Genomic DNA, 16,485 nt, shown 5'->3' with positions numbered 1-16,485 from the left:
TTAAATTATCGTCATTCTGCCCTCCCTTAATTTGGAGACATTTATGGTAAAGATGAAGTTGCAAGTGGATACAAGAATCTGAAAGATGTGTACTTTGAAAAGGAAACATAGCTAGATAAAGTTGAAATGTAGAAGAAAAAAAAAACATTGCTAAAATACCTTCATTAGAGAAAAATCTTGTTAACTCAACTGCTGGGTGAAATTCTATGGCCTGTGATAGACTTCAGGTCAGAGCAGGTGATTACACAATATCTCTTCCATGCTTTGGTATTTATTAAGTAAGATATTAATTAATAACAAAATCCACATGTGGAATGTCTTTTCAAACAGATTTGGACGTTTAATGCTGTTTTAATGCCAACAACACAGCTAACACAAATATGAAAGGAAACATCTTTGAGATTTAGTGCCCCTCTGCTGAAAGGTGAAGCAAATACTTTATCCACATGAATTCATTCTTTGGTTGAGACCAATGAAAACTCAGAGGCATCATTTGAAAAATATTCTTCTATTACTGTATTAAAATGACAGAAATGAATAGTAGAAGGAACAAAGGTATCTGTATCAAAATATCATAAAAGTTAGACTTTGGTTCAATAAAGTGAGATGAATAAAGCTAGCTATTTGCAGACTAACTTAATGCAATACAGTACCTACTAAATTGTATTTTGTCTATAATAGCAAAATAAATTGGTGAGTATATGAAGAAAAAAGATTGAGTACGTGGTGTTTTCAGACAAACACCTAACCTCTCCAGTTCAGACAATGTATTATGAAACCATGTTCTTCTTCTGACCTGGCTATGCTTTACTTCCAAAGTTTGCCAAACATTTCTTTCTACTGCTGTGTTAGGAGAAAAGGTTCTTTGTTCCATAAGTATTTATGAAGTCCGTGCATCAACACCTCTATTAATTGTTCAGTAACCACACAAGACCTATTATTTAACAACCTCATTGGATAAATACTTTCTTTTGTCCCTCTTAAGCTGTGAAAGATGATTTCTGCATTTTTTCCTGGAAGAACAGATTCAACACTTTTTTTTTTAAACAGAAGTGTTGGAACACCTAAACTGAGTAAACATGCAGTCATACTTCACCCATATTCTTTTCACTCTTCTCCAGTTATATGACCAGAATAAACAGGGAAGTGAACAAAAAGCTAACACTTACATGCCAAAATGCTCACCTTTAGGATAAACAAACAAACCACAGTACAACATATGAAAAAAGGAAAACATCCTGTTGCCACTGACAGTAATCACTGAAAGCATGCAGTAAAGGAGACCTTGTATCAATGAAGAATCAAATGAAAGGAAGAGAAAGGACAATGACAGAAATATTATTAAAACCACAAAAAAGGCATATTTTGGAGCAGGGAGAATTCAGGTGATAATGCTCAATATAAACCTAAGGTTTAATTCAACTGAATTCAGGGAGAATTCAAGTGATAAGATTTCGTTTATTTAAACCAGAGGTTTACCTTGACTATCCAAGAAAACTTCTCTATTAAACAGTACAGTATTTCAGTTCTCCTACCTGCCGCCCCCTGGATGAAAGCCTGGTATCACACATTCCAAATCTGTTCTGAATCACCTCAACTGAACGCCAGATTGTCTGTCCCAAATACAGATTGCTTGCTCTCTGATGAGCTGTTTTCAGTGAGCATCCACACATACTCCATATCCCGAGAAATCTGGTCTCTGTGGAAATCAGTAAGGGTTGTTTCTGGGGATAAGGCAACCAGGACCATGCCTGAGCAAATATAATGACGCAACAGCATTCTTAGCATGCTTTTCCTCAGAACCCAAATCTCCTGCACAGTAAGGGATCCAAATTCACAGTCTAGAGATCACACATCTCACGGTACTGTTTAGATGTAACTTAGAGCCAACTCTAGTAAATAGTCAAAAATACATCCTAGGAATATGTCATTAGCGTTCTCTCAGAGCCCTTCGGATTAGTAGGACTGGAATCCATTGTGTGTCACATTTTCAAAATGACAGTGTCATTTCACATAATCCGAGACATTTTTGTTCTGCATTTGACAGGTTATTTATGAGACTATGCTGAAATTAAAGGTCCTTCTCTTTTTCACTCAGGAATTTATTAGATCATGTTGATCTTTTAAATCAGTGTGTTTCAGGCTCTTTAACAAGACCGTGATAACAATAAAAGTATTTCTTTCATCCATTTCTATTCAGGGAATTCACTGTGTCTTTGCTCAGCCTTTCCACACAGCCTTTTCAGTTTTCTCTAATGGAATGGCTTTCATGCCCAAATGCAAAATATTCTGACAGACTTCTGGGTGCTGGTTGTGTTTATGCAGTTCTTAGAAGAATAGCTATTCTAGTTGTATTCATTGAACCAGAGGATTCACTTCCTCCTAATTTGCCCTTGGTTTATATACAGTTCATGGAAAGCAAATCCACGTTATTTCTTTCACCATCTTGTATTTACCAACACGTAGAAGAGTAAGGGTATCCTTTATTCGTGCCAGCTCCTCCTTTTGACATGTTTTCCCTCTTTTGAGACAAGTTGAAAGCTTTTGGACCTCTTTGGTGCTGCTTTCCTCATTTTGGAAGTGGCTATTGGTGTTTATGTTTTTGCTGTCACCTCTCATTCTTGGAGTGAGAGAGGCTCTACAAGTGCCTCAACTCCTGTGTAGAGATGAATTGTACTCTTTTGCACAATATTTGGGAGTCCAGCAGCATTCCAAACTCCTATATGATTCCCTCAGAAGTCCAGGCCAGGCAATAAAATGACTTCAAGCCCTCGCACACTTGCCCGGCCATGTGGCGCAAGGCCACCAGGAGATACCCACACCGTTTTTCGGTGAAGATGCTCCTTTCAGCCATGTCCCTGACAGCTGTCGTGGGATAGGTCTCCAGAAGCCTTTTAAAACCAACATGCTGTTGGAACCAACATGTTCCCCCTGACAGGCCCTGTGCGCACCCATGGCCGCTTGCGCATCTCGAGCTGCCCGCTCCCACCTCACGCCAACCCCCACCGCACTCGGGGGCTGTGGTCAGGACTCCTGTACTGAGCCTGCCCCTGCGGTCCCCCAGAGGCCCCTGCCCTCCCGCCTGGGCTCCCCATGAGGTGCGCTGGCCCCGGGCACCACGACGCCATGCCGAGCCTCCGCCCCGCGCACCGAGAAGACGCGCCGGCCCCAAACGGCCGCGCGCGCGCTGCAAACACCCCGCCCCCAGCAAGCGCGGAGCGCGGCCGGCCGGCGCAGGCAGCTTCGCTGTGCGCATGTGCGCCGAAGGGAGCCTGGCGGGCAACTTTCCTCTTCCGGGCTGGGCCGGTCTAGTCCATGAGGGAGGTTCGTGCTCCATGGTAGGGTGTCGCGCATGCGCGGCCCGGCGGGGTTGGAGCTGTGGCGGCCCGCGGCCAGGTGAGGGGCCCGGCGCGGGGGGAGGCGGCCGTGAGGGAGCGGTGGCGGCTGCGGGGCCTGGGGACTCCCGGCCGGCCGTCGCCAGGGCTTGCTTCGCTTCGCCTCGCTTCGCTTCGCCTCGCCTCGCCGGGTGCCGGGGCGGCGGCTCGGGCCCGAAAGCCGGGTGGCTCGGCCCGCCTGCGCGGGAGCCTCTCCTGACGCCGGGCCCGCAGCGAGGGCACCCCGCCCGGGCCGGCAGAGCTCCGGGGCTCCCCGCCGCCCGGGCCCGGCGTCTGGGCGAAGCGCCAGGAAGGCGGTCGGGTGGGGTCAGCTCACGCCGCTGCGGCGGGAGGGAGGGCCCGGCGCGTCGGGGTTGGCGCCCGGTGCTTCCCGCCGGTGCGCGGCGGAGCACCTGCCTGCCGGGCGGGGGGGGGTGTCTGGCCCGCGGGTGGGGTGGAGGGATCCCACGCCTGCGTCTGGAGAGCGGTGCTTCTGGTTTGTTTGTTTTCCGTGCGGTTTTGTTGTTATCCCTTTGGTTTTTTCCGTAAGGGAAGAGAGGAAGGTGTGCCAGCCCTTCCCAAAGCTTCCCTTGATGCAAGGCTAGCAGGTGGTGTGTTCTTGTTTTACTTATTTCTAGCCCTCCTTCTGTTTCTAGTTCTGCTTTTTTGGAGGTTAGCACCAATATGTATTGCTTTTATAAAAAATACACTTGTTTTGGAAAGGGCTAAATAATGAAAGCATGGATCAGGACTTAAACCTCATCTTCCATTCAAGGGACAGCATTTCGGTAGCTCTTACGTAGTTATGTTTGCTCCATACCTGTTAGCAGGACAGCAGGTGTGACTGAAGATGGAAAGTAAAAATGACGCAAATAGCTACTGATGAAGTTCTCTTCTGCTGACCCTTATTCTGTTTTTCTTGTAGTTATGTAGACAGTCACCCTACCATCTCAACACTGTTATCTAAAGTACAGAATTCATTACTGGAGGTGCCAAGGCTCGAGATCTTGGAGCAGAATTCTAACAACCAGTTGTCAGGACCTTAAGAAGAAACTTGCCCTTCGGGGTAGATTATTCCAGAATGTGCTGCAATGTCATTTGAAGTAGTTTGCACTGGGTACTGCCATTAATGGACTGCTGGCCTGACTATGATGCAGACTCCTGAGTTCCTGTATTTGTAATTTAAATATACAACTCTAACATGAGACGCAACTTCAAAGGGTTGCTTTATAGGAAAGTAATTTCTACAAATAACATTAGACATAATTTCTGCACTTCATCCAGTCATTTTTTTTAGCCAAACTCTCAGCTACCTTCTTTAAGAGAAGCAGAAACTTTGCTCTGTCTTACTAGAGTCTGCCTACCCTCAGGAAGCAGCTGAAGGTTGTGGCAAGTATGCACTATGGGAGGCCATAATGTAACTATACATTTTTCTGATTTTCATAGCTTTTAGTTTCAGCCTTCCAGTGTTCTCATTCTGGGTGTGGGAAGAAGAGGGCATTTCTAAGGCCATGTCTCCCCTAGGAGTGCATTGCAGGTATAGTATGTGTTGTGCTTTTAGCAGTATGGATTTCTTTAGCCCCAGCATGTTCTTTGATTGCTTACTTTACTTTCTTTTCTCTGATGACTTACTTTACTCGAGAGTGAAACAGACTGTATTAACAAAACCACAGCTTTGCAGGTTCAGCTGTATGTGTTGTATGGGTTTCACCCAGCATAGCTGACCTGTGTTGGGATAGCTAAGTTTTCATAAGATAAATATGGCCTGAGTAACTTCTACATCTTGAAAAAAAAAGTTGTTTATGAATAGCCTTTAGATTTTAGTTTGTTTTGCTCTTTTTGGGTGGAGAAACATGTCTAATACATCAGTTTTCTATCTAAATTTCATTCTTTGAATGACTTGAGCTATTTCTTTTCTGAAAGTCTCCAGTTGGCTCACTGGCAGCGTAAAAAGAGATACACAACTATCCTACTTGACTCAGAGGGGAATTAATTTAATTACAGAAAACAACCACACACTTTTGTATCTGCTGTTTTATCTTGGTTACTCACATTGCTGAGCTTCGTAGAATTGGGCATTACGTTTTTAGCAGATCAAGAAATCACATTCCTATTTCCCAAGATTTGTGTATACAGTAAGGAATTACTACCTTGTCTGACAGAATTCATAAGAGAGTTAGAAATTAGTTATGCATTGTGCTCTCCAGATGAATCTACTGTGTACTTTACTTGGTAAGCTTAAGTATGAAATGATTCTACCTCAGGTAATTCAGTAAGATTGGCTGACCTGTACTCTGTAGTCTGACTTGCTCAGCCACTGAAGAAAGGAGCTGAGACGGGTGAATTCTGCCCCTTCAACTGCATCCATGTCTTCAGTACTTCTGAAATACCTTTGATTCATTGATGGCTTTCACAGCAGTAGTAAAAACTAAAGAATTTTTTTAAAAAGTATATCATCTGTACTATATTTCTGCTTCAATTAATTTCTTCCTTCCTGTGCCTTAGGTTTTTTGGCATCTTTTAACCTACCCTAAAGGACGCAACAGCCATGCCTAGTATGATACTGTTCTCTTGTACTTGGTGCAGGGGACTGAAAGGTTGGATCATGGAAACTTTCCTGAAACTTAAGAAATCAGCCTAAGGCAGATGGAAAACTTTAGTCCAGAAGATTCTACAAAGTAGTGTGTCCGTTGATGCGAAGAATTGTTGCCTATCTTTTCTACTCTGTAATGTGTTATTAAACATGCATAGTTAGAGAGTTTTGCAGGCAATAAACAGTGGTTTTATTGGCAAGCCTTTGCTAACGTAAATGTGTGATAAACATAGCAAATGTGAAGGTGGGAATTTAATAGAATTCCACAGATCGCTTAACAGATACAGCAAACCTTTGATAACCAGATTTCCGTAAGGATAAACATGGCCTTCTTTGTTGTCTTATACTGATGAAACTTCTTTAGATTCAGAGAAAGTCCCTTTTTGTTCTTAACTATTTTTGTAGTTCCACAATGGAAAAGGTGTTAATGGCTGCCTGCAGCACTATGGAAGCATGGGGACAAAGTAGTCATCTATTGAGACCCTCAGGGAACTGTTGGGCAAAGTGACGGAAATGAAGAGCTTGAACCATCACTTCAGCATGGCGGCAACTGAATCTGACAAGGACTCCGGATATTCAGGTTTAGAAAACCACTGCATTACCTTTTTTTTGTGTGTTACCTTGCTCAGACTTTGCTTTTATTGGTGATGTTTGACAAATCTGACTCTAGCCCTTTACAGTTTGTGTCTCATTACCTGGGAGGACCTTTGTATGCAAGACAGGTTGCATCTGCAATCATCCGATCATCAAACTTTTTTTGGAGTGGAGCTTTATGTAGCTCTAAAGTTCATCCTGTGAATTTGAATGGCAAGGGAATTTAAAATGTGCCTAATAAAGAAATAAATGGAAGAATCTCAGACTTCAGAGTCTAGGGAAGACAAAATTACTTTTTGTTCTTTGCAGTGATGAATGAACTGTTGGATTATGCAGTCTAATGTCTCTTACGATTTGACCAGATTGTCAGTAGAGCCTGATAAACCAGAGAGTAATTGTTGTAACATCAGTAAAATGTAGGCATGGTGTGCCATTTTAATAATCAACAAAACTGTGCAAAGATGGCCTTGAAAAGAAAAAAAAAATGCTTTTGTGAGAGATACCTGTCTTACTGGGTTTGTAGATGGAAGATTTCAAGGCACAAAATGCCTGCATTACAGACTACAGCTGTGGCAATGCTGGAGCCCGTACTTCTTTCCTGCACCAGGTTTTAGAGCAGTCTTCGTGATAGTGTGCAGTCCCTTGGAGACTAAATACAAAAGAACAAAAAGTAATAGATTTTTTGGGAGATGATAGCTGCATGAGAACTGGCCTGAAATTTAAAGCCTTTTATTAAAGGCTATTTGACAGCTGTCACAGCAGGTCTAATTTTATTGATATTCCAGAACTAAACTTTATTGTTCTTTGTGGCTTGGTTGAAAGAAAACAGAATAGTAGCAAGCATGCTGCATGTGAAACAGCTAACAGCTGAATTCTACATCTGGCAGATGGAAGTTCAGAGTGCCTGAGTGCTATGGAGCAGACTGACTCGGAGGACGTGCTGAATGCATTGTGTTGGAACGCAGAAGATGGGCCTTGGCAAAGCCCAATGACCACAAGCAGCTCCTTTCCTGCGCTTTCTCCTATGGTCGTAATGAAAAATGTGTTAGTTAAGCAGGTAGGGAAGAAATAATATATTGAAAAATGTTTCATGTTCTTCAATTGTTTTTGTTTTTTTTAATATTTTTCCTTTCAAAAAGATTTTACAAAGTCGTTGCAGTCCAGAAAGTAACTGGTAACTCAAAAAGTCCTATTGTGGTAGCCTGTTCTTTTGAGGAGCAGCTAGAATCACTAAGATCAAAAAAAGTGTGAAAAGGAGAAGCTCTGCTACATCTACTAAACCTCTTTGTCTCAAAGGAACTCCCCCAAAATAGATAGCACAAAAGATCAAACAAAAAAAAGTGGTTGTTTTTCCTTTTGAAAGCTGATGTTCTCTGTTTCATTCAATAAAGACAGTAAAGTAGGATGATAGGTTTTGTTTCCTAGTTCTTAGGTCCTAGAAGTGCTTTATGTGCAATGGGAAACGCTAATCCAGAATGTTATAAATGGAAAAATTAAATCTGTATCTGAAGTTAGCTGTGAAGTTTAACAGTTGTTTCTCTTAATTGCATGTGATGGCTCACATTGCAATAATTACATTCCCTATTTATGTCCTCCAATATCTTATGTGGTGTTCCTCCAGCACATCTGTGAGACTCCTAACTTTCACGTTGTAACAGAAGATTTGAGAGCTCCAAGTTAAACGTATTGCCACTTGCTCATGTTTTCTGAGCAGAGCAAAAGTTCTTCAGCTTTTTTTTTTATTAGAATACTTCTGAGAATACAGTGAGAAGGGCAAAAAAGAATATAGATTCTGATTCTTTTTCTACTCAATCTGTTATGACAACAAGCAAAACCTACTAAATTCAAATACTGTGTATCAATGCTAACACAGATACGGGTTTCTGTATTTGGCAGATTATGCATTTGTGGGGGAGATTGTTCTGATCTCTGAGCACTGTGCTTTGTCTTGACGAACAGTTTTATTTTATAGTAATGTTTTTAGTTTTGTGGACAAAATACTGTCTAAACAAATGCTAAAGTATTTATATAGTAGTGAGTAGGCAAGCTTCACCAAAGGTTGACAGCCTTTGGCCCAGAGCTCAAAAATTAGTCTAATGTTAAACTCCAGGTTGTGTTAGAAACAGTTAGGAGAAGTAGCTAGTATATATATATTTTAAAAAAAATTATATATATATATATATATATATAATATCTATAAAAAAACTGGTAGTGTAGCAAAAAGGTAATTTGGTGAGGAAGAGTTGGAGGTAGATAAAATTACCAAACTCGGTTCTCTTGAGCAGTGCGTCATAACATCTAAGTCTAATTATGTATGGTTGAAGAGAATAATGTTAAATTGAAAAACGTTTACTGCAATAAACAAAAGCAACAAGTCTAGGTCAGAATAATAATGAAGTGTCTCTGCCTCTTTCTGTTATGCCTCAGATAGTCATGCTGGTCATCTTTTTAAAATGGTCTTTTCAACGCAGGACTCAGTTGGGCTTGCTGGACCAAAAAAAAAAGAAAAAAAGCAGCATCCAGTTACTGCTGTTTATTTGTTCCAGTTTCAATTTCAATCAGCATCATCCTTCTGTCTTAGAACCACTGTGATCCTGCGCAGTGATGGTTACCTGCTGTCCCAATTTCAGAGTGTAAACAGCTAACAATAATGTTACTAAAAAAAAAAAAAAATCAAGCAGGGATTCTCTGAAACACAGTGCTGCTTGTGGCAAGGTTTCTGTAAGTCTTGTAAAAGTCCTTAATAAGTAGGAAGGCTTTTTAGACAAGTGGCACTGATACATGCAGGATGTTAGCTTTCATTAAAAAAAACCAAACAAACCAACCAAAAACCAACACTTTGCAGAATTAGTAAAATAGACATGTCCTTCTCTACTAAAAATGAGATTTTGGGTAGGAGAACAAGAGCAGAATGCAACGTGAGTGGAAAGGAGAAGAAAGTAGGTAACAGAGATGGGGAAAAAACAAGAACAAGATAAAGTTACCACAGTTCTTTTGGCCTCCATGATTTTGGGGTACTGCTGTGCTAGATACTGTACAATTGTGCAGTAAATGACTACTGACCCCAAAACCTTGCTCCTTAAGGCTGCATGTTCTGTTCTGTGTATGTATAGCCGTGGTATTTATTTACTTCCTCACTCCTAACATCTCCAGATACTTTTCTTTTGAATGTGTTTGTCCTTTTTTCCGTGATAAGGTAGTAATATTTATTTTTTACAGGTAGTTGTTCTGTATCCCTATTCCATAAGCATCTTGTCCACTGAACCAAAGAAATTCTGTGTCAGAGTATGTAATTGAATCTCATCTCCAAGTCTCAGTGTCCTAATCGGTGGGTAATAACCACTTTTGACAAGTTCAAGTCCTTTACTGGAGGAATGGACTTCAGCAAAACATGTTGGCATTTGCCAGTTTAAATCTTATGAAAGTGGGGGAAAGGAGATGGATTTCAGATGATTCAGTATAGTACCAAAAATAATAAAATTTATTTTTGCTAGCTAAAAACTGTGCCTTCAGCAGGCTTGCCAGTAGCATTCCAAGTCATGAGGAACTGGAAAGGCAGCTGACAGTATATTAGTATAATTGTAGTGGTGATGACTTAAATGTACTAAGAAGTGAGGTTTTGCTTCAGAAAGAAATAGTATCTCTTACTAGGCCATTTGATACGTTTGGAGAAAAGCAGGCGTGCTTTTTGGCCAGGAGATCTCATGAAGATCTGTAGTAATGTATTGGAGTAGGAAGAGATAGTGTCTTGTAAAAATTTATGTATTCCCCTATATTTCAGAATATGGCTTGTGGGAGGGAGTAGAAACTTGGGTATTTTTCTTGAAATATAATGCTTTTATGGTTTATCAGTGCGCGCTATTTCACCAGAGGTATGGAGTTAAACTGCTCTGAGCTTACAACAGGCTTTTTTCCCTGCCTTGGTTGATACTCAGCATTTTTTTTTTCTATTTCATGGATTTAAATTTATTGAAAGTGTGTATTGTACTTAAGATTGCAAGACTTACTGAACAGCTGTCATCTATTTTAAATAACCATTTCAAAAGCTTGCTATAAGAATAGAATTGACAAGATTAGAGTTGCTGCCTTTAAACAAAGAGGAAGTCTGAATTGTTCCTAAAATGTCTATGCAGTCTTTCTTTGACTCTTTTAAAATACCTCATAACCGCAATGCTTAATTATTTTTCAACTTTTCTGTACACTTGTTGTTTGACCCCAAGTCTCGGTTGAACTTTTACATAAGCATTGTACAATATAAGCATGCGCTGTAATCCTCATTTAGGAAAGCATGTATAAATTCAGATTGAATTGTTTTTAAATCTATCTACTGTCCCATAGTAAAAGGATTATGGATTACAGCTTTGATTCTAGTGCTATGCTCTGTTGTCAGATAAAGAGAAGGATGAGTTTGATGGCCAACTCTTCAGAATGTATTAATTGGACAGTGTGTATCAAATATGGAGAAATGGTGCAGTCCACCTGTTTTCACTTAAGGTTTTTTGATCCTCTTCTACAATGTTGTTGTAAGACTTCTGTTTTTTCCCCATTTGTGCTTCTCAGGGAAGTTCATCACAGCTCCAGTCTTGGACTGTGCAGCCATCCTTCGAAGTGATTCCAGCTCAGCCACAGCTAGTGTTTCTTCGTCCATCAATCCCACCTCCCATTAACCCTCACCCTGTTGGGAAAAAGAGAAGTGACTCCACTAATTACCTGCCCATCCTGAATTCTTATCCCAAAATAGCACCACAGCCCTGCAAAAGAGATCACTCCTTTGATCTGGAAGAACGTCAGGAAACCAACTGCCATAAACGACTCTGCACAGAAGCACCCAAGATGGAGACTTCTGTATCGAGGAGCACAGGGTTGCCTACTAGTCCTTTTGCCCACATACCAGTTAGCTTTAAGACCCCTCAGGATTCTAGCCAGCAAAATTCTTCAACTCTAGTGACAAGTGGAAAACTGTCAGCTCTTCCTGGTTTTCATCGTGTTTCCAGTGACACTCAGAAAGTGCCGGGTTTGACTCCCCTTTTGCCTTTTGGAACTCTGCAGGCAACAAAGTGCACCCCTCATGAGAGCGGGAGTGCAGCACAGACTACGATGCAGTCTGCAGTGTGGAGTCCCCCACTGATACCAGAAGAGATTTGCACTACCCCTGAGCTGCTCTTGCAACAGCAAAGCAAGTGCAGACGCTTTCAGAATACACTTGTTGTGCTACGCAGGTCAGGATTGCTGGAGATCACTTTAAAAACCAAGGAGCTCATTCATCAGAACCAGGTGACTCAGGCCGAGCTAGACCGGCTGAAGCACCAAACACAGCTTTTCATAGAGGCAATAAAGAACAATGCTCCACAGTCGTGGGCAGAGCTAGAAGCATCTCTAACAGGATCTGAAAAAGCTGATAGCAACCTTGAAGACCCCACTTATCCCAACATATAGTAAAAAGGTACATAGCTGTTGGTCAAGTTATTTCTGTGCCTCCTATTTCCCGTCTCAAGCTTTTACTTGAGCATTTTCTGAGTCCAAGACTTGCGAAGTGGTGTGCCATTAACAACTTGTCTTCAGAGCCAGTTGTGGGACTAGAATAGCATGGTGGGGTCTTGACAGAATGGGTACTTACTACTTCAGTGTGACCTTGAACTCCATGCTAACTCAGTGTGTTTCCTTGGACTCAAGAAGCTTGGATGTTCTCTGCTGGCATGTTCCCATTTTGCAGTGAAAAGACAGTCATTTGCAGTATTCTGCAAGCAAGCATCTTCCTAGTCCCATCTTCAGATAGTCCTGAGAATCGGACAGCAGAACAGGCCCCAGTATTGGGCCATCAACAGCTGCAAGTAGATGAAGGGAGTTGGTGTGAGGAGAGGAAACTTACGTTGGTGGGATGGTATCTTTAGGCTGTTGCTGTCCATTGTTACAGCAGTCTTGCTTTGGGGTTTTAACGCATTTGAATTAGTGGAGATCTGCTTGTGCTGAAGCAGCATTCTGTATTCATTGCAGTCTTTGGTCAAAGTGATGAGTGTCTTAGGACCCAAGTGAAATTAAGTGTTTTGATGAGTATACATTTGATTTTCACTCACTCAACTGTACAGATCAAAATCACAAGGCTTGCATTGGAAGTGTTTGCTCCAAAGCCATATTTATTAATGGCTAACAAGCGTACAAGGCAAGTGGCTTTGGATTTTCTCGGTAGCTAACAGATTAAACGTTGTTAAAGACTGCAGTGACTTTTTTAAAAACAGTACAAGGAAGATATTCACTCACCAGGATTAATTTGGCAAGACTAGCTGCATATTATTTGTTATGTGTGTCTTTAGTTTACAAGCCTAAACTCCTTCTTTTCCTGTGAAATCAGATTGCTAAGTATAAAAAAAAAAAAAAAAAAAAAAAAAGAGGTGAAAGGAAAAGGAGCATAATGGCCTGTGGTGAAACAAGTCCTCCTATCCCTCTTCCCTCTCTTTTTTTTATTTGGAGAAATCAAATGGGGGTGGGAGGGAGGAGAGAGAGAGATGTCATCTTGGATAATCTCCCTAAAAAATTTATCTACCTGAGTTTGAACTTAAAAAAAAACCCCAACAAACAAATTTTTTTCCTCCACATTAAATTTATATCATTCTTAGCCTGCTTGCCTTGAGATATAACTAACACCACTGTGTGCATAAGATATTAGGCCTTACTAGTAGAGAACCACAGTAGTCGTGTTACAAAAGCTGTTCTACAGACGCTTATTTCATTTCAGTTTTTTTAGACACTTAACCATGTCACTCCCTCCAAATCTGAAGGGGTTTTTTTCGAGACAGTCTGTGTGGAGAACTAAGAATGGCTCTGTCTAAGAACATTAAGGAATCTGGATTGTTTATGGTATGCTCCTTTCTGAGTGACAGTGTTTTCACAAAATTGTGCAGTCTAGGTGACTGGGTATTTTGGTGCTTTTATCACTTGTATCATCTGTTTCAGATTCTTAAAAAAAGAAACTTGAAAGTAGAGTGTATGTCTTGCTAATTTGTGACTAGACCTTTCCATTTTCTGATGCCTTTGGGAATGAATATTGCAGAATGCTGTAGAGAGTGCTTTTGTAGTCTTCCTCAAATATGTGCACTAGAGAAATTGTAAGGGGCTTCTTTCTTGTAAGGGGTTTCCCCCTTTTTACACTGATGAAAAGAAATGCCGTACAAGCCTCACAAACAGGAGAAATGTGAGTCATATTTGTACTAGCCATAGGCTTAGAGAGAAATTTTGTGGCAGGATTCGCCCTAGTGAAGCTGTGGCAAACTAGTAGCCATGCCTTTCATGGTATCCTGCCCACCTGCTGAAGACTAGTGCAGTACATGGGAATTGATTAAACGAAAAGTGTTCATAGTCTTGAGTTCTGTCATGTATTTTTTTTAAATATGCCTGCTGTAATTGTGCATACTAGGATGTCTCATAACTGGCAGCACAGCAGTATGGAAACTCAGCCAGCAAACCCAGAAGGCAGGAAGGCAGCATAGTACAGTGTAATAATGTAGGACATGTCTGATCTAGCTCTTTTGAAATCAGTTGTAATATCTGCACTGAATGACATTTGGCAGGATAGATGCGATGGTACCTTAGGCCATTTGTGAAAGAATCCCAAAAGATAAGCTTGTTTCTTCTGAGCTCCTTACAGGAAGGAGAGGAGTCAGTAGGAGGCAGATCCATTGATCCATTGACCTGTAATAGGCCTAGGGGTGAGGTGTGAGAAAATGCACAGGACATCTTTCCTACTTTTCCTAAAATTCTTTTTCTACCCATCAAATAGAGAGGAGAATTTGAAGTTCAGAATATATATATTTTTAGGAAGTTAATTGTCCTAGAAAACAAGATGATGGACTCAGGCTACCTAGAGATTCAAGGAAGTCAGAAAGAAAAAAGTCCCATCCTAGCTGTTTGAGACAAGAAAAAGTTAAGTCTACCAGTGACCTCTTCTCCATCTTATTTCCACTGCTCTGATAGAGTAAAAGGAAGGAAAAATTGGCCTTGCAGGGTAATACCCTCTGACTTAGGGATACTCTAGCTGATAGAAATCTCTCGTACTCCACACAGTACCGCATGTATCTTTTCCCCTGGCAGCACTGAGGGTGGGCTGAAGTGGGTGTGCTTATAGCTGATGGGCCTTTCAGCTGGTATAATTTGTATAAATACATATTCAATAAATCTGTGAATAAAAGTCCAGCAGCTGGTTAGAAATCTCCTACTGGGCATCAGTCCAGACTTAAATAGCGTAACTAGAAAAATCCACTCTGGAACTATTATATGTAAATCTGGGGCCCCTTAGGAACCATATCCCTAGATAACTGCAAATCTTGATGCAACATCTATAAAAAAAAAGATGTTGAAGGCCCCTAGTGATAGACATGTCATCAAGTACCATTCTGTTAAGTTTCTCTTAGCTGCCTTTATTCCTGGAAGCCCAGATAAACCTTTAAACAATAAGGGCTTTCCTTTCTTGGCTGCAATTTAATGAAATAGGTTAGCTTGGAACTGTGTTGAGAAAACTATTTGACTACATCAGGACCAGATTAGGTCCTGATTCTGGGCAGAATCTGGAAGTGGTCCAGTAGATTTGAGCAGAAACATTAGCCTCTCTGATTGGAAACCTGTAAGCAATGAACTTCCAGATTTTTTTCACCTTTGAAGCAGCAAGACTTTGTATTAACAAGTTAGCTGAAGACAGCTGTCCCAATCTAAAAAGTCAAATCAGATGGCCTGCTGGGGCTTCAGTTGCTGCTGACAGCTAGCAGGTGGGGTGGCTTGATGTGTTGGACAGACTGCTGTTTTTCTATTAAGTTTTAATAAATGTTGGTATTTTTGATTACTTTCACTATGTATTTTTGAAATTCTACTGCTCTAGTTGGAATGTAAACATTTTCTGTACTTTTGAAGTCAGTTGCCAGCTCTGAATACAGTAGCCTAAGAACTCTGTTATAGAACACGAACTTTTTGCTAAAACTTTACAGAAACAGACTGTGAAATATGAATGAAATAAAGTATATACTTAAAAAGGTTGTGGGTTATTTTAATGCTGTTAAACTGCAAAGTCTTTGGTTCCAAAGCATGCATGACATACAGCTCCACAACAGCGTGTTGCCCATGTGGGAAAGTGCAGATCCAAAAGTGATACTATGATGTATCTCTCTGAAGAGTGTCATGTGAGCTTTAACAGAATGTATGAATTAAAGGGTCTCTGGGAGGAGCATGAGTAAAAGTGGGCTGTGCAGAACTCTAAAAATATATTGTCGTGGGTGACCATTGCCATAGATCTGTCATGAACAACCTGGAAGGATTTTTCCATCTCTGTACTGTTATCTCTATGTGATGACTGTACATTATGCTCACCGTCTGTGCAGGGTGAACTCCTACACTGCATCTTAATCCTGTCAGCCGGGTATGCAGAAGTTCTAAAGGGTGAACTAAGGATCTTGGCTACTAAAAGAATTACTTGAGTGAAAAATTTTATTCTTTCTCTTGAAGAACATTCTTCAACTAAATATGTATACCAGCTTTTCACTGAAACACATTTTTCAAAATGTAGCCATCTTCACACGGTCTTTTCTTTGTTCAAAGATGACTCTTACAGTGAGAACTAGGCAGTCATGCTCAGAATATCCACCAGCCTTGTGGCATGAGATTCTGACCTAAGGTACAAGGGGTTCTGGTTAAAGTTCTTACTTGGCATCGGACAAGGCAATAATTTGAATCTCATTACTTTACATCCAAAAAGGAGTGCCATCAATTGAAGTAATTTTATTTCCTGAGACTGGAAACTCAGTGTTTAAAAATTTTGTATTTGTAAAAGGTCTGGGTACAATTTAAGCAAGAAATTTTCAGTTGTCTCTCTTCTGGCTAGCTTTTTCTTTACATGGTGATGGTGAAGTCTATCTGCAGGATGTCAGGCCTGGTCACCTTTAT

General features: G+C 40.9%; 1 protein-coding gene across 11 annotated transcripts; it reads left to right on the top strand.

Annotated features, from left to right (window-relative positions):
- Nucleotides 1-3,264: 3,264 nt before the first annotated feature.
- CIPC (CLOCK interacting pacemaker) lies at nucleotides 3,265-15,578 on the top strand. 11 transcript variants are annotated; one of them, XM_030037717.2, is made up of 5 exons: nucleotides 3,265-3,396; nucleotides 4,821-4,911; nucleotides 6,373-6,547; nucleotides 7,449-7,618; nucleotides 11,122-15,578. In XM_030037717.2, the coding sequence occupies exons 3-5, from the start codon at nucleotides 6,481-6,483 to the stop codon at nucleotides 11,995-11,997; spliced, it is 1,113 nt and encodes a 370-aa protein (XP_029893577.1). In that variant the 5' UTR covers nucleotides 3,265-3,396; nucleotides 4,821-4,911; nucleotides 6,373-6,480; the 3' UTR covers nucleotides 11,998-15,578. The 11 variants fall into 11 exon arrangements, with proteins under 11 accessions (XP_029893577.1, XP_029893569.1, XP_040985280.1 ...); XM_041129346.1 differs by having other exon boundaries at nucleotides 3,302-3,396; nucleotides 5,961-6,547; XM_041129338.1 differs by having other exon boundaries at nucleotides 3,302-3,396; nucleotides 5,880-6,547.
- The last annotated feature ends 907 nt before the right edge of the window (nucleotides 15,579-16,485 follow it).

Source organism: Aquila chrysaetos, chromosome 2, assembly GCF_900496995.4.
Source record: "Aquila chrysaetos chrysaetos chromosome 2, bAquChr1.4, whole genome shotgun sequence".
Taxonomy (NCBI): Eukaryota; Metazoa; Chordata; class Aves; order Accipitriformes; family Accipitridae; genus Aquila; species Aquila chrysaetos.
This window is presented reverse-complemented; position numbering and strand designations above follow the sequence as displayed.